Source organism: Notolabrus celidotus, chromosome 3, assembly GCF_009762535.1.
Source record: "Notolabrus celidotus isolate fNotCel1 chromosome 3, fNotCel1.pri, whole genome shotgun sequence".
In the NCBI taxonomy this organism is placed as follows: Eukaryota; Metazoa; Chordata; class Actinopteri; order Labriformes; family Labridae; genus Notolabrus; species Notolabrus celidotus.
In genome coordinates this window covers 33,974,128-34,000,563 of record NC_048274.1, presented here as the reverse complement: position 1 = coordinate 34,000,563, position 26,436 = coordinate 33,974,128, and the positions used below count along the sequence as shown (strand labels likewise).

The window sequence follows — 26,436 nt, the reverse complement described above, 5'->3', positions numbered from 1 at the left end:
TGTATTTTTAAAAGGAGAGGAAGCTGAAAAACACATGATGATCCTGACTGTATCACTTTCCTCTTATAGCTCTCTATTATTTACCTGGATCTTTGTATTCCTTTTTTTTTTTAATAGTCAAATAAGCTGTGTGAGAGCTACGGCTGCCTTTCATAAAATATAAACAGAGCTGAACCATGGAGCAGTGAGCTCTCTGCTCAGGGCTCTGGTTTTATGGGTTTCTCCTCTTTGTAGGATCCTAATGGACTCTGATCCTTTTTTATAGATTTTACAAGGTTCAATAAAAACCAGGTTCAGAGCAGACAGACACACAGCACAGTGGATGTCATCTTTATTAACCATTTATACCCACTCCCTCTACAGAGGACACTATAAAGAGCACTACAGAGAGCACTACAGGCAACACTACTAAGAACACGCGCTGCATCAACAGCACACTTCCATTAGTGTTAATGATACAAGAATGGAAATGAGCAACAATGGCTCGTCACCGTCATCATCATCATCATCTTCATCTTCATCCACGGAACAGTACTACACATTACTGAGCTCAGAAGGCCATAGTCCATCCTCAGCTGTGTTCCTACATGTAAACTTCATGCCACACGCATCATAAGCTCCTCAAGCGCCCGCTCTCGATGGTTCTCATGGACCAGCAGAACCTCTTTGATGGCGTTCTGCTGAAAACCCATCTCATTGAACTGACTGAGCAGGTGCAGGAACTCTTCCGCCTACACATGAAAGAAGGGAAAGACTTCAAAATAAAGTGATGTTGAAAAACAGTGGAGTATCAGAGGGTCTCTCTGCAGGTCTCACCTTTGTCTCACAGTTCTGAAACATCTCCAGAGCCTCCTCTACCTGAGCCATGTCATAACCTAGCTGACAAAGGTGCTCACAGGCCACCAGGTAACTCAGGATCTGCACACGCAAAAAAAACAAACACATGAATTACATGATGTAGGAGAACTGTGTTCAATTATCAGTGTCCTGTTACATCGGGTTATATTTTATACAGCTAATCTGACAGTAAGAGGAACAAAATTCAGCAAAACATTAGAGAGTAGCTGTGCTGAATATCACAATATGACAATACTAAAGTATTAAAATACCAAAGTTATCCATGCCAAAAAAACTGTCAGTGAAGCTGACATGCTAAATGTATCAATCAGTGTGAGAGCAGTTTCTTCTGAGCAGCAGTTTCTGTGAGCTCCTTCAAGAGTATAAGAGACAGAAGGGCTAACAGAGAGGATGAGAGAGAGACTAACAAGAAAGCAGTCAGAGAGACTGACAGGGCTGATCCAGAGTCAGATTTGATGAGTCATTTAAGGACAATGTAGACAGACACCCTCAGTGTCTGTCCTCTGTCTCTTGTTGTATCTATATTACACTTTAACTACTTGATCTGTCCACCCTCATGTCTGTTCTCTGTCTCCTGTTGTCTCTATGTTACAGTATAAATCAGAACATGATCCATTCACCCTCATGTCTGTCCTCTGTCTACTGCTTTCTTTAAAGGTCACTTCCTGTTGGTGTTCTTTCCCACAGACCCTGGGCTGGTGGTTTCTCTGAGGTCAGGTGATGTTGTGGGAAAACACAGAGTGGCTGTGGAAACTCTGGTCTATTTATACTCTGGATTACACTGGCTTATGGATTTTGGTTTCACTCCCACCCACTGTGATATTTTTATATCTGTTAGGATTTGAGTACGCACTATGTGGGGTCTGATGCTCTGTCTGTCAGTCATATTTACCGTCTATGAGACAAATATACTGTAAATCTGATCCAGAGTCAGATTTGATTTGACTTCTAATCTCAAATTGCGTTGAAATGAAGGCATGTTGTCCATTCTACATACAGTCAGTGCTCTTCACACACACCTGTGCCCTTACTATGGGTCTGTGCTCAGAGACACACTAAGGTGATCCAGGTTCTGGTTTAGGGTCTGTACTGACCTGGTCTGGGGTCTGCCGGCCTGTCTTCTGCAAGGCGATGATAGCAGTCTGAAGGGGGTACCCCCGGGCGGTGATGACACCTAGTAGGTCTCTCTCTTCCGAGCTCAGAGCAGACAGAAGCTCTACTGAAGAGTCCGAGGTGAGACGACAGCGAGGGGAGGCTGAAGGGGGCGCTGTGCAGGTGACTGGGCTCAGAGACTGTAGAGAAAAGACAGACACTGTAGTGTGTGTGTGTCTAGGTCTGTGTGTGGGTCACACTGTAAATCTGATCCAGCTCTGCTGAGGAAGATGCTTTCAGACGTTGGCTCTCTAACCCTGATAAAGGTCTGATAACTCAGCTGGACTCAGAGAGCAGACTTTACACCGGCTATTTTTAGAGTGCAGATCCTCAAAAACATTCAAGAAATGTAAAGTTAAAAAATGTGAAGGCTCAGATAGATTTGCTGCTCCAGCTGACAGAGGACACACACACACACACACACATGCACACAGAGAGAGAGAGAGAGAGAGAGAGAGAGAGAGAGAGAGAGAGAGAGAGAGAGAGAGAGAGAGAGAGGGAGAGAGAGAGAGAGAGAGAGAGAGGGAGAGAGACAGAGAGAGAGAGAGGGAGAGAGAGAGAGAGAGGGAGAGAGGGAGAGAGAGAGAGCTGAGTTACTGTGTCTGCAGATCTAAAACTGTGCTGAGTCTAACTCTAACTCTCGCTCAGTTTAAGAAGGAGCTGCAGGCTGTGTTTACTGTGTGCTCCTGTAGACCACACTGAGGGTTGACTGTGCTCCACAGCATCAGCCTGGCAGTGATGTGTAGGTCACTGTAACCGAACTCCAGCGGGACTTTAAAAATGTAATTTGTACATCCTTCTTCAACACCTATATTGATTCATTCATGATATGAAACTTTTAGAGGCCTTAAAGTGATGCTTTACATTGAAGTTAAAAAAGTCAAACCTGAAGACCTCGCAAATAAAGCATGTGGTAGCTATATGGAGGACTTACTTTGCTGTACCACGCTTCGCTATGACTTGAAAACATACGAGCTGGGACGTGGCGTGGGATTTGAGCGTACCCACCACCCAAGTCTGGGTTGATAAAAGTAGATCTTTAAGTGGAAATTACCGTACACCCAGATTTCAGTTGTATGGACGTTTGATATATGAGGGCCAATGTGGAGGTGAAATTAAACACTGTTAGGTTTCCCAGCTGACTCTTACTGTCCATGCTGCTCTAATTAATATGAAGATTTATAACAATTGAGCAGCCATATTAAGAGAGTGGGATAAGAAATAAGGCGACCCCCCGTGGTGATCGGAGGTACCACAGGACCATACTAAGTGTGAATGGTAAATGGACTGTGTTTTATATCGCATTCACACACCAGTTGCACAGCCACTGGGGGCAGTTGGGGTCTAAGTGTCTTGCCCAAGGACACTTCAGCATGCAGACAGCAGGACCTGAGATCAAACCCCCAGCATTTCAATTGAGAGATGACCGACTGCACAAGGTAAAGGCTGAATCAATTCACTTTTTAAAGACTGTACAGATGCACCTGTTAGTTACTTCATTCATGCACCTGGTGAAGACTGCATGGATGCATGGAGATCCTCTTAGTGCTCTGCAATGGTCAGAAATGTAGTACACCTTGTCACAGGAGGCATGCTCATAAACCCTGGGTTACTGTTGAATTGGTCTGTCCATGGCTTTGTGATACATGAAAAACTCCCACACAGAGGGGCCTTGGGGCATGTATTTCATTTAGCATCATTGTACATTTTTTAGGGCATCTCCTCCTCCCAATAACTGACTTTGATGGGGAAAACAAGACTGCCAAAGCCTGGTTCACAAGGGGTAACAACCCACTGACTACCGGCCCCAGCTATGAATTGACACTAAGTGCCTACAACTTCCTTTAGAGATTAGTGAGGGAGACACACAATCAACTGAATCACCTTTAATGTGTTCACTGTGCCAAGGCCTATTAGCAGAGCTTAATGTTAGATAAGTACCTACAGGACTTCTGTCAAATCCTTTTTGGTTTTAGAACTGAGGATAGACAAATCAGCTGTCCTGAGTAAGACTGAAACCGACTTTCTGCTAACAGAACAATGAGTGGAGGAAGTTCAGGTTTAAGTCTGAGATCTCCTTTTCTCTCTGGCATCACACCTGACAGCTACAAACTGTAAAAGCTATCATTAAGTTCCATTAAAACAAATCAAACAAAAGCTTCAACACTTTCAACTTTGAACTGTGTCTTACCGTCTTTGCTGTGTTGGGGTAGTTGATGCTGGGGAGTCTGTCCACTGTATTGGCTCTGGTGTTAGGGGCCCTGGTGTTGGAGGGCCTGGTGTCTGGGGTCTTCTTGGTCTGGTTGTCTGTCTCAGGATCAGATTTTGAAGTGTCTAGGACGGACAGGGAGCACTGTCGGAGGTTCTTCCTACGTTGGTGGGGGAGGCTGCTGAGGCAGGCAGGGGGGTTCAGGAGGTCTGGGATGAAGGCTTTCTGTGCTTTCCTTTGACCTGAGGTAGCAGGACTCCTCCCACCTGTGCAGGTTTTGACTGACAGACTGTCCTTGGCCTTCTGTTTGCAGCCACCTCCCTCCTCCACAGAGTCTGACACAGCGGACTTGGAGCGCAGCACGGTGGGGTTCAGGCTGTGTGAGCGCTGGCGGGGGTTGGGCTCCCAGAAATCAGAGCAGTGGCGGCTGGCCAGCCGGCTCTGCTGAGGGCTGCTGAACATCATCCAGTATGGAGGACAGGATGATAGCTGGTCTGAGGAAGACGAGGAGGAAGGCTGAGGGCAAGGCTGGCTGGTAAAACCACTCTGTAAACCCGTTAGAACCCAGTTCTCCAGACGGAACACATACTGTAACAAAAACATACAACATGTCAGAGACTGAAAACTTCTCTTTTCTTTAGACTAAAATCAGTAGATGTGTTTGTTTGGTGGATTCACTCTCTGAATGTATTAAAAATCATGCTGCTGTTTCAAAGGAATATACCTCAGCTTGCTGTGGGATAATTGCCCAATCTGGACTTACTGGCTCATGGCCAATACGGAGTTCTACTCAAACCCATCCATCATAAGTACAGCCTATTTTCTTTTATTGTAAACTTGCTCTTGTGGCCAAACAACCAGCCCAGCCCACTGAGAACTTCTCTGTTTGTCACAATTGGCCACTCTGGCCAGTGGGCCAAGCGGACACAAACACACGCATGACAGTAAACAGTGACACACACACTCACACACTTAGACACTCACCTCTGTGTCCTGCAGGAGGGTCAGGTAATCAGGAACCACCACCATCAGGTCATCTTTGACTGCCTGCGAGGCACTCTGTGGTATCTTCAGAGGAACACCATCCATCCTGTTAGCTCCCCTACAAATAGATTTATCACTGTCAATATCATGATCATTTGGATACTGTTCAACATTAAGCAGGACACTGATGCCTGCCAACACATGAGCACCTCAGACTGAAAGGAGCTGCTGACTGCTGGTGTGCTCCATTTGGTAAATCTCACTTCAAGATGAGCTTAAAAAGGTCAAACTAATTTAAAGAAGTCAAAGTGTGAACGTTAAGAAGAACTGTTAAACTGAGTGCTAGTTTCAACATTTAAACACATCAATAAAATCCTCAATATTCTCTCTGTTGGGGTGAAATTAGTTCAGTCATAGGGACTACGCTTGGGAACCCAAGAATCGCCAGCTCAAGTCCAAGTAGCCAATCAGGATCCAGTATTTAACCTGATACTGATGTCTCATAATAGGATCCTGATGTCAGATAGTGATTCTGAGGTCTGATAACAGGATCCTGATGTCTAATAATATGATCTTGGTGTCTGATATTGTGATCTTGATGTTTAGTTTTGATTTTGATGTCCAATAGTTATCCTCTGCAGACAGGCTGTTCATGAATACCCAAAGGTCACCTGGGTCCAGAGAAACACTTAATTCCTTAATAATGGCTTGCAGTTTTTGTGGGATCAAACCAAATGATCTCAGTGAGGAGCACATAAATCCAACATGTCTTTACACTGATGATCTGAAGTAATTTGTGCTTTGACAGATAAAAAGCTTAAGTCAGATGTGTGAATGAAAACATTTGAAACTTTCAGATGAAGAGGATGAGGAATTTGCGTTCATGTCAGCAATCTGTTTGAGGACAGTTTAAGCTCAAAGCTACAACAAACATATACACTGTCCTTACTGTCGCAGACGAGTGTTTTGATGTAAAAGGTGAAGTATTTTAAGATGATCTAAGATAAATTAATGATGAAATCGGTGTCAGCATGTCTGAGGTTGATCTTAGATCTTCTTATTTCTGTGCCCACCTGGACTCAGAGTCCGTCAGAGTTGAAGCGATGCCATGTAGGAAGAAGAATCAATTCTCTAACACTGGCTTTACTTGTGTTTGAAAGGAGAAATATTCTCACCTGTGAGATAGTAAATCAAGTTTACAACCTTTGAACTGACACAGCTAAAAGTACGTTTAATTCAGACTTGGTGCTAAATTCAGCACTGTGTCTGCCTCTCTTTGTATATTATACATATGATAAAATATAATAGATACATCATAATATCATATTTGTTGCTGATGTTTTGTGTCAATAAACTTCAGGTACAGCAGGTGTACTGGTAACCTGCATTAAGGTGTGAATGTTAACTTTTGACCTGCTCTGATCACATGATGTCATTATTCCTTATAACCATCTCCTGCTGACCCCTAGAGGACATTCAACTGTAACGCACCTTCTGTTGCCTGATGAAGATAAAATGACTTGTGTTTATTAAAAGTATGTAAAAGCTGAATATTCAGACTGACCTATTGATAACTTACCGTTGATAACGTTTTAAAATATCCAATACACTTTATTAATAAATGTCATGAATGATGAGCCTCAGCGCTGACTGAACATGTTCTGATGAAGCACTGTTGGCAATAAAATATGAGATTAAGATAACTCTTGGTTTATCAGGTTATTAGTCAGAAAATTAGCAGTTATTAATAACCATCATTCATTATCTTTATTAATTAACACCAGCACAAACTCATTAATGCTCTGTGTTCATCATCAGGCCTGTACAACATGATTAAAATACATATTTTTAATCATGATAGTCAAAGTTAGTCACAGTAAATAGAGATAGGAGGTTAAACAGTGTTTGTTACAAAACGAGTGGGTGTCTGACTGACAGGTGTGAGCCTGATCAAATTAAGTCTGATTAATCATGATCAGAGACAGCTGACTGGATCGGATGTCCTGTGACATCATCAGCGTGGTACATGTAGCAGGGTGCGTGGATGGTGGTCATGTAAGGGGCCGGCACATGACCCTGATAGGTCATGTGATCAGGTATCAGGTAGAATTATTTTCACCTTTCACTTCATCCAGCTCCATCACATAAGCTGCTGTTTTAAACAGCTCTGTGTCTTTCACACACACACACACACACACACACACACACACACACACACACACACACACACACACACACACACACACACACACACACACACACACACACACACACACTGAGAGGATATTAGTTCAGTATTATGATCAATGCTCATCCAGAGTCAGAGTCTGTCTAATCTGAAGAGGAACAAATAATTTAAAGTCCTTGTTTGTTGTTGTTATTGTTGTTGTTATCAGTATGACAGAGGAAATATGGTGTTACAAACAGAGTCATTGGACACACACACACACACGCATACGCACACGCAACACACGTAGACAGGTAGGCGGTGTACCTGAGGGATCAGCTGACCCTGAGCCCACCAGCAGTCACTAACACAGACAGCTAAAATTAATTTCCCATAATCCTTAGTGTCCCATAATCTGCCCGTTACACAACCAGGAGAGCTGAAGAGCTACATGCTAACAGACATGCAGAGTGTATCAGTGTATTTAACACTCCCACACACACCCACACATCCACACACACACACACACACAGCAGAAGGCAGAGATCAGTGTGTGAAAGCTGATCACAGAGCATCTGCTCTCACACTCACATCATAATCTCATTGTACTGCTGTTGCTCTGACGCACACTCTCTCTCACACACACACACACACACACACACACACACACACACACACACACACACACACACACACACACACACACACACATACACACACATTTAGAGAATCAAACTAAACATGATATCAGTGTGGTGAAATCAACACAGGCAACTATAACAGTAATAATAAAATGTTCAACATTCTTAATAATGTAAATACAGATATATTATTACGGTTTTATCATATGTAACAGTAGTAATAAAATGCTAATGTAAATAAGGATGTTATAGTTTTATTATATTTAACAGTAATGATACAATTCTGATTTAAATATAGATGTAAATACAGATATTTTATAGTGTAGTTATATGTAACAGTTAATGTCTATATAACTGATAACAAATGAATATTGATGTTCCTCATGTGTCCTTCTCACAGACTGAGGATAAATATCTGTCTGACCTGTCACTTTAGGTGCTGAAAGTTTACTTTATAAATCATTCTAATAACAAAGAGTCAGTCTTACCTGTGCTGTGTCCAACTGCAGTCTGACTGTCAGATCTCTCTCTCTCTCTCTCTCTCTCTCTCTCTCTCTCTCTCTCTCTCTCTCTTACATGTGTGTGAGCTCAGTCAGCAGGTTAAATCAGAAGAACCACCTGGACCACTAATCTACTAACTGACAGTGACCTCACACAGACGAACACTCACAATGATCCTGTTAGCAACAACAACAACTCACACACACATAAATCCTGCTACATACCCAGCAACCACCAAAACATACAAAATACTGACACTAATGATTGATCAATAGATCATTCTATTTATTTAAACAATTATTTACTTGTAAAACCTACAAAAATTACCTCACTTTCAAGACTTAGTGGAACTTCTGTTGCAACTTATTGTTATCAGCAAACCTACAAGGAACATTTGCGATAAACTAAACATTTTAATTTAGGGAAAGACTAAACATTATACTGCTTTAATGTTAAAAATCTCATTAAACTGAACATTTTCATTCACAGTAAAGTCTAACGTGTCAAATGTCAGATGGTTGTACTTGCAAAGGAAAAGTTCTCTGAGCAAACCAGGGTTAGTCAGAGTTCCTCAAGGTTAATTGCTTGGAGCGATTCGTTTCACCTACATGCTCACTCTAGGTAGTATCATGAGGAAGCATATTATATATCTTCAATCTAGGTAGTATCATAAGGAAAAACCTTATATATACTTCCTCTAGGTAGTATCATGAGGAAACATCTTACAGTTGTGCTCATAAGTTTACATACCTTGGCAGAATTTATGATTTCTTGGGTAGTTTCTGTTGTCTTCATGATATAAAAAGAGTCAACATAGTTGTTTGATAAAAATTTGGCTTCACCCAACCACTAACCATGAGTTAAAAAAAAAGTTTTTCTCTTAACATTCATATTCTCTGAAAAAAGGCCCAAAAAATTATAAATTCTGCCAGGGTATGTAAACTTATGAGCACAACTGGCACCTTACACCTTATATATGCTTCCTCTAGGTAGTATCGTGAGGAAACACCTTATTTATGCTTCCTCTAGGTAGTATCGTGAGGAAACACCTCATAAATGCTTCCTCTAGGTAGTATCGTGAGGAAACATTACATATATTTTCATTGTTATTGTTCGCCATTAGCCCCAGACACCTCAGACTTTTTTCAATGATATAACTGCTTTAGATGGCTTCAGTCTGGCATCCAGCACCGCTGTTAGGAATCTAGGAGTTCAGTTTGATCAGGATTTGTCTTTCAACTCCCAAATTCAACATTTACCCAAAACGCTGCAGCTCAAGTACTGAGTAGAACTAGCAAGACAGAGCACATACCTCCTGTGTTAGCTTCTCTACACTGGCTTCCTATAAAAACTAGACTATAATTTAAAATCCTTCTTCTGACCTCAGAGCTCTTAATGGTCAGACACCTTCGAATCTTAAATTGCTCATAGTGTCCTATTACCCCTCTAGAACACTACGCTTCTAACATACAGGCCTGCTCATCGTATCTTAAGTCTGGAGGTCTACCGGTCAGGGTCTTGATGATGGATCTATGTTAATAATATAACAGAGTATGGTCTGTTTGTAAAGCATCCTCAGGTCACATTAATTGTGAATTGGTGCTATATAAAAATTGGTTGATCTGATGATCACCTTAGAGCTGATAACATGAAGGCTAACGCACAATAGAAAGTGAAACTACAAACAAGAGTTATTATTGATTGTTGGATTGATTTTATTTGATTAGACATTTCCTGTGCATTAAAAAAACTAAACAAAAATAAAATGACCCTTTATCATCAAACAGAAACATACACAAACAGCAGGGAGCACATCACCTAACATGACCAGATCTTGGAATCATGTTTTGCATCTGTCACAAATTTCACACTATCATCCTGATGCTCTGAGTTCCTCCTGACCCTCACCTGTAGAGTCCATGTACAGGTGAGAGAGTGGCAAAGAACAGACTCACCCTCCTTTGTGCATGTGTGTGTGCTGTAGATTACACACAGATTTTGTCTCCCTGTGTATCATCAGTCTGAAGGGAAGAGGCCCACACCTGGTCTGAGGGAGGGTCAGGTATGACCCATGCTTGAGGCACAGGAGAGCCGTCAGGATGATCGGCCACCACCACGAACATGTCCCACTCCCTCCTACAGATAAAAAAAATAGTAGTTTAGATCATATTATTAGTAGTACCAGTAGTATAATTACTATTAATATTAGTTATTATTATTGTTATAATTTGTAGTAGTATTGAACACATGAACATGCTGTGCTCTCGTCTGTATTCAAAACAAGGAAGAAGAACCTGATGTGCAGCAAAGCGAGCAGACTCCTCTCGGCCTGAGTGTGAAACTGTGTGAACGGCTGCAGCACAGTGTCAGCTGGAAAGTCCTCTGTAACACACACACACACACACACACACACACACACACACACACACACACACACACACACACACACACACACACACACACACACACACACACACACACACCCCACACACACACACACACACACACACACACACACACACACGATTGAGATTGTGTGCAGAGGCCTACACTAAGAAATGAGTTCAACATACCCTGGGTGTCTTTTGGTTGACTAGCTTTCCTAACCCTGACAAGGGAGATCGTGCTAAACGGTCTCATGAAGCGGGTTATCAACCCAAATTAAGACTTCTTCTATCTCTTTCTCATCATTAGTGTGCGATTGATCAGACTTTTATAACTCTGCTTGTTCCTTGAAACTGATCTGTAACTCTGATCTATTCCTGTGGTGTGTTTGAGTTCCTGTTTCAGCTGCAGTTCGGATGGTGTCAAACAGAGCGGTGTTGAGATAATAAACACGGGAACATATTTCAAACTGATAAGTTATATCTAATGTTTCTTGAGTTAGCCTGTTTCAGTGTCTGTTGAAGGATGATGTCAGGAGAGCATGATCTGAAACTTTCATTCATGTATTCACCTGTAAATTCACGCAGGTAGACAAAGTGTTCTTTTACCTCCAAACAGCATGGCTTGTGCTCTGCTTCTCCTCTTCAGCTGTCTCTCTCTCTCCTTCCTCCCCTTCCTCTCCTGCTCCCTCCTCCTCTCCTCCTCCTGCTCCCCCTCCAGCATCACCCTCAGAGCCTTCTCCTCCACACAGTACACCGCTGTCCTCCTCTTCATCACACCCCTCAGCTGCTCCACACGCTCCCTGAATGCATCATCACACTCTGGCTCTGTGAGGATACCTGAAACACACACACAGGACTTTAACCTCCTGCAGTATGGCTGCATGAGATCCTTTATGTTATGATCTTCAGGTTCAGTGGATATAATAACGATGATGATCACTCACATGTTTGATGTGTTAATATCTCTGTATTCATATTGCACTGTCATAAAGTCAATGTTTGACTATAGAAGCGACCTTGTGTTTGTTATAGTGTAAAGTTCATGGCTCTTAGCATCTGAAATAATGGCATGTCAACGATTTAACACATGATAGAGATCTGATCTTACAGTCACAGTGTTAAAGGCAAACATGATTATCTGAAGCAGACGTAGTAAAGTCAGAGTTGACAACATCTCAGCAGGTCAGCGTGTCTGACTACAGACTCTACAGAGGAATGCAGTCTCTGTACCCAGGGGTCTGGAGTTAAGTCTGAGGGGAGTTCTGGTTTCTGTTTGTAGCCTGAGCAAAATCGACCAGTAGGTGTGAGTAGGCTTTGATGTCTGTATGGAGCTCAAAAGCAGGAGGAACACAATCCACCTGGCTCCCATCGTTGGTAATTTAAGGAAGATACATCTCTTACTTTAAACAGACATCTGCATGAAGAGCAACTAATAATCTGTTCTAGATCAAACATTTACACTGAGACACAAATCTGCTTAATGCTGTGTCACTAAGGACAACCAGCGTTTCAATTTCCTAACTTCCTGTAATGCATCAAAAGGATGGATCCCACCTTCATAGATTCTGTTTCAGGTTCATTCCACTGAGGTAAGCAAGATTGAAGCCTCTGTGAAACTGAGACTCACCACAAACAGATAAGTGGGCGCACCTCTGGGGGATGTAATAAATCACTTTCTGCTAACTGGACAGTAAACAATGTTCTGTGCTCACGTGACACTGCTGATTGATGAGCCTTTCTTATGTGTTCATTTTAAACAGAAGCTATCAGTCTCCTGGCTGTGACTGTTTTACCATGTGTGTGTTTGTGTGTGTGTGTGTGTGTGTGTGTGTGTGTGTGTGTGTGTGTGTGTGTGTGTGTGTGTGTGTGTGTGTGTGTGTGTGTGTGTGTGTGTGTGTGTGTGTGTGTGTGTTTGCGTTACCTTTCCTGGACGCAGCCTCCTTCCTCAGTTTGCGTAGCTTCTCCACAGATCTCAGCACATCCTGCATCCTCTTCACATCCGTCTGCTTCTTCCTCACCTCACAGAGCACTGAGTCTGCAGCACGCTTCACCTCCAGCTCCTGTAAAACACACACACACACACACACACACACACACACACACACACACACACACACACACACACACACACACACACACACACACACACACACACACACACACACCCTTCATCATCATCATCATCATCATGACAGAGCACTTTAACATGTGTTGGAGTAATACCGGGATTAGACCGCAGATTGCTCTGAATGGCTCGTTTAAAAAGTCAGAAAAGAATCATATGAGAGATTTGAGATTTACTCAAATGGTGACATCATTGATCGGTGTTTCTTCTTAAAGATTGTAACAAACTAAGAAACATCCTGCTCTAGTCTTTGTTGCTGGTTTTTTTTTTTTATTCCTTTCAAGAGTCAGATTTTGGTCGAAAACATACAGCCGTATTTGATAATTTGTCATTTTGAATAGAGAAACACTTTAGAGACAGTAGAGGAAACTTCCAGACTGCAGGGCCCTGGAGTGCAGGGGAGGGTCTTAAAGAGACAGTAGCAGAAGTGAGACAGCAGCTGGAGATCAGCAAAAGCGTGTTTGAGCTGTAAATCATGAAAATTTTCTACAGAATTATCAGAGAGCGATACAAAGCCTGAACATGAGCACAACATACACCCTGTAATATATGTTTTCAGTGCCTCATCTATTGTTTATCAAGTTGGACATTCATTCTGAGGTCAGACACCTTTGTATCTTATAGTGCCCTGTAACTCCTCTAAAACACTACACTCCCAACATGCAGGCCTGCTCCTCATACCTTAAGTCTGGAGGTCTACCAGTCAGGGTCTTGATGATGGGTCTATGTTAGTAATATAACAGAGTAGGGGAGAGCAGGGTTGGTTGTCACACGGGTTGGTTGGCACACTCCTTATATCTTGACACCAGAGGACGCTGTCTCTCAAATTGGGGTATGGACATTTCCAGAATTAGGATCAGAGCTCACCTACATAGTCTTCAGCTGAACTTGAGGTGAGAGGACTTTTTTTGTTTTTCATGTCAAATTGTAAATATTCAGCTCCTCAGTATTTTTCTTCTAGGCTTTTAAATGATGGGTTTATAACAAAACAAGTGTTACCCTTACAAAGTGTGAGGGGAAAGCTATAGTTAAGATTTTTATTTGCTAGCTAACTAGTTGTTAGCCTTGATGCTAGCAAAAAATTCCAGTTGGGGTTGGTCATCACATTCTCTTTGGGGTTGGTTGTCACATGTAACAACCAACCCCTATGTTGGCAAAATCCTGCATGGTGAAATGAGTTGGAGTGTGCAGACCCTACATTTCCCATCACTGTAACTCAGACAGTGACTGCATGTAGCCTAGTTGAGTAGGCCATTATTGTTAGGCCTATTTGTTTTGTTCTTTATGTTGTAATATAGGCTGGCCTGAAGATGTGTTTCCTGTTCATGGTCCTTGCTCATTTCATGTTAAAATGCATTAAGTTATGTAGGCCTATCACTTGTCAGTGCAAATAAACTTTCAAATTTAGTTCTGCCTTCTTGTCTTTTTTAAAAGATTTTTCCCATTAAAATACCATAGTGACAACCAACCCCATAGTGTGTGACAACCAACCCCATAGTGTGTGACAACCAACTCCATAGTGTGTGACAACCAACCCCATAGTGTGTGACAACCAACCCCATAGTGTGTGACAACCAACCCCATGGTGTGTGACAACCAACCCCATAGTGTGTGACTACCAACCCCATGGTGTGTGACAACCAACCCCATGGTGTGTGACAACCAACCCCATAGTGTGTGACTACCAACCCCATGGTGTGTGACAACCAACCCCATGGTGTGTGACAACCAACCCCATAGTGTGTGACAACCAACCCCATAGTGTGTGACTACCAACCCCATAGTGTGTGACAACCAACCCCATAGTGTGTGACAACCAACCCTATAGTGTGTGACAACCAACCCCATAGTGTGTGACAACCAACCCTATAGTGTGTGACAACCAACCCCATAGTGTGTGACAACCAACCCCATGATGGGGTTGGTTGTCACAATGTGTCAGAGTGTCTTTGATAGTTAATTGCCCCTTTGTTACAATGAGTTAGAAAATGAGAGAGATACACATTTCAAGCCAACACATTAAGCTTCAATTTAATGTAGGAATGACTATTGAAAGATGTTTTGATGATGAGCAATCATCAAAACAGTAAAAAGTGTGACAACCAACCCAGTTCTCCCCTTTGGCCAGACTTGCTCTGTTTGTAAAGCGTCCTCAGATAACATTCATTGTGAATTGGTGCTTTATAAAAATAAAAAATGATTGATCTGACAAACAGAACTCACCTTCTTCCTCTCCTCCACCTGCTGGATCTGCTGGAGCCTCCATCTGTCTATGGCAGCTTCCTTCTCCGCACTGCGCTCCTCCCTCTGCTGCTCCTCTAGCTGCAGCAGTCTCCTGGACCTCCGCTTCCTGGACCTCCTCTCTGAGATGCGGCTCAGTTTAGTCTTCCAGCAGGCTAATCTCTCACTGTCCCTGAGGACAACCAGCAGGTCCTGAAGCTCATCTTTAACCTTCAGAGCCCCTGAATAAGACTGAGTCCACTCACTGTCCTCCTCAATGCTGCTCCTCAGAGATTCACAGGTCTCAGTCAACTGGGAGACAAGCTGAGCCGCCCTGGACAGAGACCGCCTCAGCTCGGGGACACTCTGCTGGGAATGCTGGTCTGAGACTGTTCGGGGCTGCAGGTCTGAGACTGTCCGGGGCTGCAGGTCTGAGACTGTCCGGGGCTGCTGGTCTGAGACTGTCCGGGGCTGCTTGGTCTGCGAGCTCAAGCAGATCTTGCCTCTGCTCTGTAGGAAGCGTCTGATCCACTGCTGGTCCTGGGTCCTCTGAAGGTCGGCGTCATCCTCAGCTCGCCTCTGGGTTCCTGGACCCCGGTCAGGACCTCGCTGAGGGTGCAGCGGACTCTGACCTGAGTCTAGATCATACCGAGCACTCTGGGGACCTGGTCTGAACTGCTGACTGGGTGGCTGAAATGGTGAGTTGGTTAACGGGGCGGGGGGCTCTAGACTGGGGAAGAGTCCCGGGGGGGGACAACCAAGGGGCGGCGGGGGGACGGAGGGGTCAAACCCAAACGGAGGAGGGAAGTGAGGTCCTCCGAAACCCCCGCCTCCTGCTCCGGGGGGCATAGCCGGGAGGTCGTACCTGAATCCGTACAGGTCGTATCCCGGTGTGGGGGGCCACTGAGGAGCGCTGGGGTCCGGCTGTGTCGCTGCCTGAGGCGCGGCTCCGTACGGAGGTCTGTTAACGGGGTACGGAGTATCCTGATAGCCGCTGTAGTAATCAGGAGGCTGCTGTGTGTGTTCCATGTCGTGTTAAACACTATGCAGAGACTATTACAAACAAAACTCTACTAAAACGACCACCATCTCTATCCACTGTATATCAATGTATGGCAGCCGCCATGTTGTTTCTTCTTCAGGTCCCAGAGTGCTCAACTTGGATTCCTCGAGTGCCACAAACAGCGCCAAACATCTGCAGCGGCTAAATTTAGTAGTGCAACTCAAGACTACTCCCCAGCTAGCAGGGAATGTTCCCACCACATTGGCTAACATTCCCTATAAGTTCTGATAATGTTTCAAGCTATTTTTTACAGTCTATGGTTTCAAGACAAGGTTCTGAGTGTTATATTCAGAGAACATCTTAAGGATGTTTATCGATGTAAATCATGTTCATTGTTCAACTATTAATGACAGAAGAACAGTTGTTTTTAACATTCAGAGGATGTTTTGATAATATTATTTAGGAAAAAGATTATTGAATGTTTTATATAAAATGTTCCCATAATGTTACTTTATAACAAAGAAGAAACATTCTCAAAGCAACATGTAAAAAATGTTTTCAGCTCGCAGACGCCTCAAATCACAAAATGTTTTATTTAAGAATATTCTGGGGATATTTCATGAGAACAAAGACAGAATGTTTTATCTTTAACATTCAAAGGATGTTTTGATAACATTCGTTGGGTCACAGATTATTGAATGTTTTTAGAATACGTTAGCTGAGAACTTTTCGTGAACATAAAGACAACTTCCCGCTGAGAATCTTTCAAGAACATTAGGGCAAAATATTCTAGCACTGTTGTCACTTAACATTTTCTTAATGCTTTAGAGAATGTTACTAGAGAACATTCTTTGAACACAAAGCAAACGTCCTGCTGAAAACATCACAGAAACATTCTCTGTAACATTAACAGAATGTTTTTAGAACAAAACATTGCCAGCTGGGTCACTGGTTTACTGGTTTATGGACAGACGGAGAGGACAGACAGATAGACTGATGTGTGGAGAATGGACTGGGTTAATCATGTATGAGTCATTACACTCCTCCAGTCTGAAGTCACATGGATACAAACAGCTAAGTTAGGCAATACAAGCCACTTTTTAAATTCACGTTTGTTGCAAACTATAACTTTTGCCTCAGTGTAATGTAAAGGTGAAATCTCTCTATTCCATGAAGACGTTGTCCCTGTCCCACATGTGACCATCCGCTGGAGAAACCAGGTTCAACTGTCCTCTGCATGGTACAAAGTTTTGACCTTATCTTCAGAACCTTCATCACAAATTCACCCGAACATGTCCTCTTCAAACTTCTCCATCTATGTTATCCAGAATACAAACCTGTAGATGACAGGACATGACCCTGGATGTCTCCCTGTTTGGACTGGTTTCTTTAAAGCCTGTTTGTCGGCTGTGTCTTTATTCACTGTTAGAAAAACTCTACTGGTAATAAAAACAGACAAATATGGGCCTTTTTAAACAAAGAAGTGCTGTCTACAGCACACACTGGTCCAGGGAAGTTGATGGAGTGAGTGGCTAACAGTCAAACCATAAAAGTTCTTATTTTCAATGTTTTCTTTAAATAAATAGAAAATCAGTTTTAAAGCTAAGTGATGACTGATGTTTATGAACTACTGAATACAGAAAGATGTCTGTTGTCCTTTGAGGAAAGTATGCCTCAAAATACAAAATAACCACGAAAAAGGGTATGAAAAATATTTAAAGCAATCCCATGACTTTAAATCAATCAAAATAATATGTCAGATTCTGCATGCCCCCTTTCGAAGTTGGTGAGATCAGTTTGTTAGACAGAAGATGTAACAAGAAAACTATATTTAATTTGTTTTCACACTACATTGTTTTGGTCTGATATGTCTACAGCTGGCTATCTTTGAAAAATGATGAAATACTGTCATTTACATGCAACAACATGATCTAAACAAAAGGAACAAAGAAAAACATGGCTTCTGCTGCCTCTCTTATGCTGGTAATAAACCATAGGCCCACCCAGGTGCATGCTGGCCTTCTGCCACCTACCTACCAAAATAACCTCAGTGCCCACAGTTACTAATTACCAAACAAACCAAACATAAACAACATAAATACTAAATATACAAAACAAATCTAAATATACTAAACAAATGACTAGCAAAAAATAACAACACTACCCCTACCCTCTCTGCTGTCATAACCTTGCCCACAAAAGATTGTTGTGCACGTTCTATGAGGAAGTAGTGGCTTCCCAGCTAATCAGGGCGACGTAGTGGGGCCGCCACTCGACCAGTCAGGACAGAGGATCGTGGAGTAGCTCTGATTGGTCCGTTATAACGGGAACGAGGAGAATAAAAACATTGCTTGATACAAAGGCATTGGAAAACACAGTGATTTCACCATAATCTCAAATTACTTCACTTACAGATGAGTACCGATGGGTATTATGACCTTTTCCCCAAATCCAGCAAAAAAAGTACAGCTTTTACATCATTCCTACCAACAGCAGCTTTAAATTACCTATAAAAAGAAATGTTTGGATAAATCCAACAACTAATGCTCCTTATTAATCATAAAATAAATAAACAACTAAATACAAAAAATGAACAAATAGCTCCAACAACTCTATAATAGCATCCTTGCTGTGTCAATATCGCTTGACTTGACTTTTGTACTCTCTTATCTATCACTTACATGTTTCCTTCCTCTTGTAACTGTGCTTTACTCTTATAGCAGTCCACCACTGAGCTCTATGGTCTGTATATGTTATGTTTTCCCTGTCTCGTTCGAAGACTACAGTGTGTGGGCTCACGTCCAATAAAAACTCTGCTACGTCAGCTGCGGTGCATTGTGGGAGGAGCTGTCAGAACATTTGCGGAAGTGAAGCTGAAATCATGTGATCGGGCAGGCAGCTGCAGAAATGCTACCCAGCTATGGATGAACTTTCCCGGACACGGTGACAAACATCATCCACGGCGAGCACGGTAACAGCTCCGTTAGACATTTTTACACTTAAACTAATGTTTGTAATCTCTACCATATCACCATGACGACTGTGAGCGGACACACAGTCACGTGAGACAGGTAGCGGTGAAGCTAACCTTAAACCAGCTGAGGCTAACATTCAGACTGTGAGGTTCAGACTGGACGACAGGTAAACATCTCACGACTTCATTCATGTTAGAGACAGGAGCAGCATTACATGAGGATGTTGTTAGTCAGTGTAAAGCTATCATTAAACCGTATACAATCTGAAGCTAATATTAATATGACTATGTAGTTTATTTACACAGAAACTGAAGCTGGAGTAAACAGTGTACCATCTGAGGTTTATTATCATCAAAGTCCTGTTTAAACTGTGTTCATCAGACAGACGCTTAACAGCCTGACCATGAAATGATCATATATGAAGTTACACTGTGAACTAGATCATTTATGAAGGTTTGTTTACCCAAGACTGCAGCAGATACACTTATTTGTATTGATTATAGTGTGTGTGTGTGTGTGTGTGTGTGTGTGTGTGTGTGTGTGTGTGTGTCACCTCAGATGGACGAGATTAAAGTGTCTCCTGACTATAACTGGTTCAGAAGCACAGTGCCTCTGAAGAGAGTAAGTACCTCATGATTTATAATCTATGATAATCCTGCCTCTGAAACTCTGCACACACAGCAAATAACCAACAGTTAAACATTAACAAACACACACTGTTGGATTATTCAGACAGCACAGAGAGGACCATTGATAGTGTAACTGAGTGAAGCTCTTCCCGATAGGACTGATACATACCTGAATCTTCGTCTCACTTTTGATACAGACTGTGTGTGTGCAGGTACTCGTCCCCTGCCAGCACCCTTTCCTCTAACCTAGCTCTGTGTGTGTGCACCTCAGATCATCGTGGATGATGATGACAGCAAGGTGTGGTCTCTGTATGATGCTGGCCCAAAGAGCATCAGGTGCCCCATCATCCTGCTCCCCCCTGTGAGCGGGACAGCTGAGGTGTTCTTCCAGCAGGTTTTAGCTCTGACGGGGTGGGGCTACAGGGTCATCTCGGTGAGACACACACTCTGCATGCAATAACAATAGATCAGCAGTTGTGTAACATTAATGATTTATCAATGATGATGAGGATGTTGTAACGCCCCCTGCTGGTGTGTCTGCTCCCTGCAGCTGCAGTACCCAGTCTACTGGGACCTGATGGAGTTCTGTGACGGCTTCAGGAAGCTTCTGGATCACCTGCAGCTGGACAAGGTGAGTCCAGGTTTACCTTTTTATAATGCGTGTGTCTGTTAGGTCTTCATACTGTGTTAAAATGTGTGTTTGGTGAACTTTTGACATAATTAGAGCCATCTTAAACTCTGTAAAGCACAGTATTCTTCTAAAGCAGACTGACTGGTTTTAGTCCTGCCATCCTGGATGCTGGATCATATTCTGTCCCAGCTTCATCATTGGATCTGACTGTAATGACTCCTGTTCTTGAGGCGTGCTCATTTGACCTGTGTGATCCTTTCAGTCGTTGAATCTCAGCTGCTGCCTGCAGACGGTATCAAACAGAGACACATGGAGAGCATAAAAACTGATGCTAACACATGATTGAACACAAACAGTCAGGACACGTTCCTGTCCTCTAAACAAACAGTTGTGCTTTAATCAGTCTCTGTAGTAGGTTGACACAAGTCATAATGTAGTTTATATTAATGCATTTCATATGTAAACTCAGGAAAGACAAAGGCTGTTTTTGAAACGTCCTGCTACATATTACCTACAAATGTAGTGGGCAGTTGGTACTGCCTACTACATTTGTAGGTAGTATGTAGCAGGCGGTTTTGAAAACAGACATAGTCTCTTTCTCCTCCCCTCTCTGGATCAGGCTCCAGAACTCAATAATCCATACTTGGATCGGTCAGTGATTTGAGGATCCTCCTGTATGTTTTTCACAACAACTGATGGACACGTCACGTCCACATTGACAACATGTACCCTGTGTGTATGTGTGTGTTTTTGTGTCACTGTGAGCATGGTGTCTGAAATCTGAGACCAGCACAGAATCTGATGTGTTTGAGAGGTCACAGCTGAACAGGCTAAAAACCAGCTGATTCAGGTCCCCAGCCGGTCAATCAGAGCATCTCTACTGAGATTAGCTCCATTACAGAAAATCCTTATCCAAAGTGCAGGAATCTGGAGGCTGACACGGGTGTTTAATGTGGTCCTGTGACCTGTGTCTCTCAGGTGCACCTGTTTGGGGCTTCTCTGGGTGGATTCTTGGCTCAGAAGTTTGCAGAGTGCACGCACAAATCTCCCAGAGTTCACTCTCTAATCCTGTGTAACTCGTTCAGTGACACCTCCATCTTTAACCAGACCTGGACGGCTAACAGGTGAGTGTTTCCAGACAGGTAAATACATAAACAAACCAGAGTATCAAAGGACTCATCGTTCTTGTTTGTGTTTCAGTTTCTGGTTGATGCCTGCATTTATGTTGAAGAAGATTGTTCTGGGGAACTTTGCTAAAGGACCTGTGGACTCCAAGATGGCCGATGCAATCGACTTCATGGTGGACAGGGTGAGTGTGTGTGCATTTGTATGTGTGAATACTGTTTTTGTGTCAGTGATATGTAAAGATTTATGAACTACAACAGCTCCTGCTGATGCTGATGATGGTCTGTTTATGGTGGGATGTTTCCTGTTCCTCCTGCAGTGTCCTTCATTAGATAATCAGACCCCTCTGATCCTCTGTACTACTCCACTGCTGCTGTGAGACATCCACCATCAGACTACTGACCCAACACGGTCCAGCTCATGTCTGACTGTAGCTTTGGCCCAGCTGTAGTTGGGCTGAAACTGCCTAGTGTCTGGATATTATCAGGCTGTAGAGCAGCTGTAGGCAGGTTTACGTCTGGCTGTGGTTTTGCTATTTATGGATGGCTGTGGCCTGGCTTTAGTGTGGCTGTAGTGTGGCGGTGGTCTGGCTATGGTCAGGCTATGGTTATGCTGTATTGTGACTTTGTAATTGTCTTGATCAGGTGGTTGTAAGGTTCTAGTGTTGCTCTTTCTACATGTTGTCAGGATATCACCAGGTTATAGGTTCTCTTTTTGATTTACCGTGTCTGGTTGTCTTCAGGCTGTAGCCACTTGTGTACAAGCTGTTTGCAGGCTGAAGACTCTGGCCCAATCTCCATGTCCACACTCACACACTCAATGACTTTGAGTCCAATCCTGCTAAATCAGTGAGGGCTTAGGACTGTCTCGCTGTCACATCTTCAAGTGCATGAGGGAATCTCGAATTTTGAGCCCTTTATGTCCCCTTTCCCGAAGTGGGCATTTTTGCAGACTTTACATAAGGGAATTACCCAGAGTTCATAGCATTGTGACGTGAAACACAGGATTCCCAGGGGAAGCCCACGAGCATGGAAGGGTAAACGAACAACATAACATGAAGTATACTAAAACAGAGATGTTAAACAAGAAGCTGGGAAGATGCAACCAATGTTGGCGTTACAAAAAAGTTTTCCTTTTAGCATAAATATAGAAAACAGCTTTAATCAAATTAAATCTATTAATCTATTATATAGATATATCTATATATCTTTTCATCTTTGTACACAGTATAATTTATATATTGATAGTTATATATATTTTGAATTTTGTGGTTGAGCAGTCTTTTTTTTTATCAAAGTCTTTTTTATTTTTCAGATATAGTCACAAAAAACATTTACATTGAGAACAACAAAAGTAACAAAGGGCAATAAGCACACAGCCAGACAATCAAACAAAAACATCTATACAGACATGACGCACACACAGAAAATATAAATATATGTGTAAATAAAAAAAGAGCTGGTTTGCTTGAGACCCATTGAAAGGAGCATTTTCTGGGGCAACTCCGAATAGTGAAACTGGTGGAGAGGGGTCTGTTGTTGTGCCACACATTCTGGAAAAGGTCTCAAAGATGGATCACCAGAAACTATGAAGTCTAGAGCACGTCCAGAACATATGTAGTAGTGTAGCAGGAGCCCGTTTACAATGATCACATGTTGGGTGGTTGAGCAGTCTGTACGCAAGAGCCTGGATCACATGACAATCAGTCAGTAAAAATTGTGCAATAAAATGTCCTAATGCCGCTAAGCTGAGCTACATGGCGTCATGCAGGTTACGGGAGATGTCACAAAGTGCTGTCTCATTCCCAGTTCTACATTTTTGAGCCCTTCCAGCCTCCTGCCCTCAGTCACTTTACAGGGGACGTCAATTAAGTCAAGAAGGGCTCAGGGCTCAGGGAGGAGATTGAGCCTCTGTGTGGCCTGGCAATTAACAGGCTGAAATCTGACTGTAGCAAAACTGTTGTCAGACTATTGGCCCTTTTCCACTACAAAGTTCCAGCCCTACTCGACTCGACTCTACTCGGTTTGAATTCTTTTCCACCAGCTCGGGCACCGACTCACGGTGGGCGGGGTCGTCATAACGCAGCTGCGCGAAACTGCGTTCACGTCATTTTGAATGTGACACAAACACAACACAAACACAAACACAAACACAACACAAACACACACACAACCCAAACACAAACACAACACCAACACAAACACAAACACAAACACAAACACACACACAAACACAACACAAACACAAACACAAACACAACAATTACAATCATCGACCCAAAAAAGTCTGGACCCTGTCAACGGACCACGAAGAAACTTACGAGCAGACATTGTACAGTACTGATGTTGTTTTTTAAAAATGGAGGGTTTGATTCCTATGTTGGGCGTCGTGTTCATGACTCCAGGTGATGACATTCTCTGACCAATCAGTGGCCGGCAGTCCGTCGACGTCACTTTTTAGTATCGGCTCAGCTCGCTTGGAACCAGAGCAGAGCAGGTACGAAAAACTGGTATCTGACACGAGGTACCGCGCCCGTGGAAACGCAACACAAACTGAGTAGAGTCGAGTCAAGTCGAGTAGAGTAGGGCTAAGACGGGCCGATGGAAAAGGGCCATACGTTTTTTTCTTTGCTGGTTACCCTTTGCTGTAGATCTGCTGTAGTCAGGTTAATGTCTGGCTGTAGGCTGTTTGTTGTCTGCTTTACTTGGGCCCAGTGTGGCTGTAGTTGCACTGTAGTCAGGTAAGGGTCTGGCAGACTATAGTTCATCTTTAGTCAGGCTGTCTAAATTAACCAATCAATCTTTATTTATACAGCAACAATTCACAACAAAGGTTATCTGAAGACACTTTACAAACAGAGCAGGTCTAGACCGTACTCTATGTTAAATTATTAACAAAGTCCCGACATCAAGACAGGATAAGATCCAGTCTATTCTTACAGACAGGACTCAGTCTGATCTCATCTTTATCAGTTAAAGTCAACAGGTCTCATATTAGCATTTCTGATAATGATGTTGATAAAAGGGGAAGGAGTGAAAGTGTGAGTTATAGCAGTTGGAGTCTGAATGTTCTGAGATCAGAGTTGTAACAGTGATGATAACGGTGAGACTGATATTAATAGTTGTAGCAGCTGGAGTCTGGCACGTTCACAGCAGCAGGCCAGCTACAGGGTGTCAGTGTCAGGGTTACTGCGCTTCTATTATTAGTGTGTATTCAAATTGTAAACCCTTCCTGTGTGTGTGTGTGTGTGTGTCTGTGTGTTTTATGCAGTTGGAGAGCCTGAACCAAAGTGAGTTAGCGTCGCGGCTAACGCTGAACTGCCAGAACTCGTACGTGGAGCCGCACAAAATCAAAGATGTGGCTGTGACCATTATAGATGTAAGTGTGACTATATACACACACCTGTATACATGTGCATTTTGTATTGGAGTTACCTGAATGACAAGTGTTCTCTGTGCAGGTGTTTGATCAGAGCGCGCTGTCCCTAGAGGCCAAGGAGGAGATGTACAAGCTATATCCTAACGCCAGGAGGGCCCATCTGAAGACAGGTGGAAACTTCCCATACCTGTGCAGAAGCGCTGAGGTCAACCTCTACATACAGGTATTACAGTCTACAGCTACTACATACAGGTTCAGTCTGTATAAATACACTCAGGTACTGTAGTCTACAAACAGGTACAACATTACACATACAGGTACTACAGTCTATATAACAGCCTATAACAGCAGTCTGTCTATAGGAACTAAAACAGATAGAGTTTTGTTGCCTCGTGGTTTTTGTTTTTGACTGATGATGTTATTGATACTTCTTATTTGAAATGGTTTATGGACTCGTGTTTTTTTCCAGATCCACCTGCGTCAGTTCCACGGGACAAGGTTTGCTGCCATCAGTCCGGACATGGTGACAGCAGAGGAGCTGGAGGTGCAGGCTGCAAACCTGAGCGAGGACCAATGAGACGCTGTTTACCCGTGGAGTATCCTGTGAACATTTCCTACAGTCTGTCTGCTCCTGAATGCATCATTTCAAACAGGAGGAGGAACCAATCAGCAGAGAGTATTTTTCTTTGCAAGATGAAGCAATATTTTGATAAGGATGTGCTTTAACACCATGTGACACTCTGCCTTATGTGAATGAATCTGATTACTGTGCACTCATTTACCTGCCTGAACTGTTTCTATGTTTGTGTTGTATAAACAGGTGATTACACCTGCACACCTCTGTTATTCTGTTCCAATTAATCCATGTTGTCTGGATCACTTCAGTGTTTACTTTCTCATGCTGTGTCAGTGTGTGACAGCAGAACCCCACGCTGTGTAAAAAAAACCTTTAAACATGGCTTCAGTTTTTACTAACAAAGTCAAACTTTGGTTTCAATTTGTCTGGATGTTTGTATTTTTTATGTTTCTACAGATAAAACTGCAGCAGCTCCTCCTGCAGCTGAAACTCTTCTTCTGTTTCTGAATAAATGAAATTATGTGATGTGCCTTCTATAACACACAGTTCCTCTTTATTGTGTCATTACACTCACCATCACACACCGGAATGTCAGAAATAGTCATTTGGATCACTGGCTGTAGAAATGTTAACTTGATATCTCAGTGTCAGTAAGAGCAGCTGAAGATCTCTATCCTGTTATCTGCATTCAGTTAAACCCTGATACATGTATCTAGATCTAAATCCATATTTAAAGCTGCTTATTAATGACTTCTGTGATCGTCCATTAAATGACTTTGGGCTGACTCATAGCGACAGAGTTATCTCAGCTCAGGTGTGTTATCTCTGCAGTGGATGAGAGCTCTGGACTCTGTACTGTTTATTTTGTGTTGAT

At 42.8% G+C, this 26,436-nt stretch overlaps 3 protein-coding genes across 4 annotated transcripts; 1 reads left to right on the top strand and 2 right to left on the bottom strand.

Moving 5' to 3' along the window:
• Positions 1-292: 292 nt before the first annotated feature.
• Positions 293-6,400, bottom strand: ubap1lb (ubiquitin associated protein 1-like b). Its single transcript, XM_034680596.1, has 6 exons — positions 6,379-6,400; positions 5,204-5,321; positions 4,202-4,807; positions 1,953-2,150; positions 817-918; positions 293-731 (listed from the first exon to the last, which is right to left on the bottom strand). The coding sequence occupies exons 2-6, from the start codon at positions 5,306-5,308 to the stop codon at positions 597-599; spliced, it is 1,146 nt and encodes a 381-aa protein (XP_034536487.1). The 5' UTR covers positions 5,309-5,321; positions 6,379-6,400; the 3' UTR covers positions 293-596.
• Positions 6,401-10,211: 3,811 nt separating this feature from the next.
• On the bottom strand, positions 10,212-16,421 carry pdcd7 (programmed cell death 7). Its single transcript, XM_034680787.1, has 5 exons — positions 15,248-16,421; positions 12,821-12,959; positions 11,506-11,736; positions 10,807-10,894; positions 10,212-10,648 (listed from the first exon to the last, which is right to left on the bottom strand). Exons 1-5 carry the CDS (start codon positions 16,271-16,273, stop codon positions 10,498-10,500), a joined length of 1,635 nt encoding a protein of 544 aa, XP_034536678.1. The 5' UTR covers positions 16,274-16,421; the 3' UTR covers positions 10,212-10,497.
• Positions 16,422-19,086: 2,665 nt separating this feature from the next.
• Positions 19,087-26,103, top strand: spg21 (SPG21 abhydrolase domain containing, maspardin). Of its 2 annotated transcripts, none has more exons than XM_034680789.1 (9): positions 19,087-19,218; positions 19,781-19,843; positions 20,123-20,284; positions 20,402-20,482; positions 21,461-21,606; positions 21,683-21,791; positions 24,878-24,985; positions 25,068-25,208; positions 25,455-26,103. In XM_034680789.1, the coding sequence occupies exons 2-9, from the start codon at positions 19,781-19,783 to the stop codon at positions 25,560-25,562; spliced, it is 918 nt and encodes a 305-aa protein (XP_034536680.1). In that variant the 5' UTR covers positions 19,087-19,218; the 3' UTR covers positions 25,563-26,103. The 2 variants fall into 2 exon arrangements, with proteins under 2 accessions (XP_034536680.1, XP_034536681.1); XM_034680790.1 differs by having other exon boundaries at positions 19,087-19,388.
• The last annotated feature ends 333 nt before the right edge of the window (positions 26,104-26,436 follow it).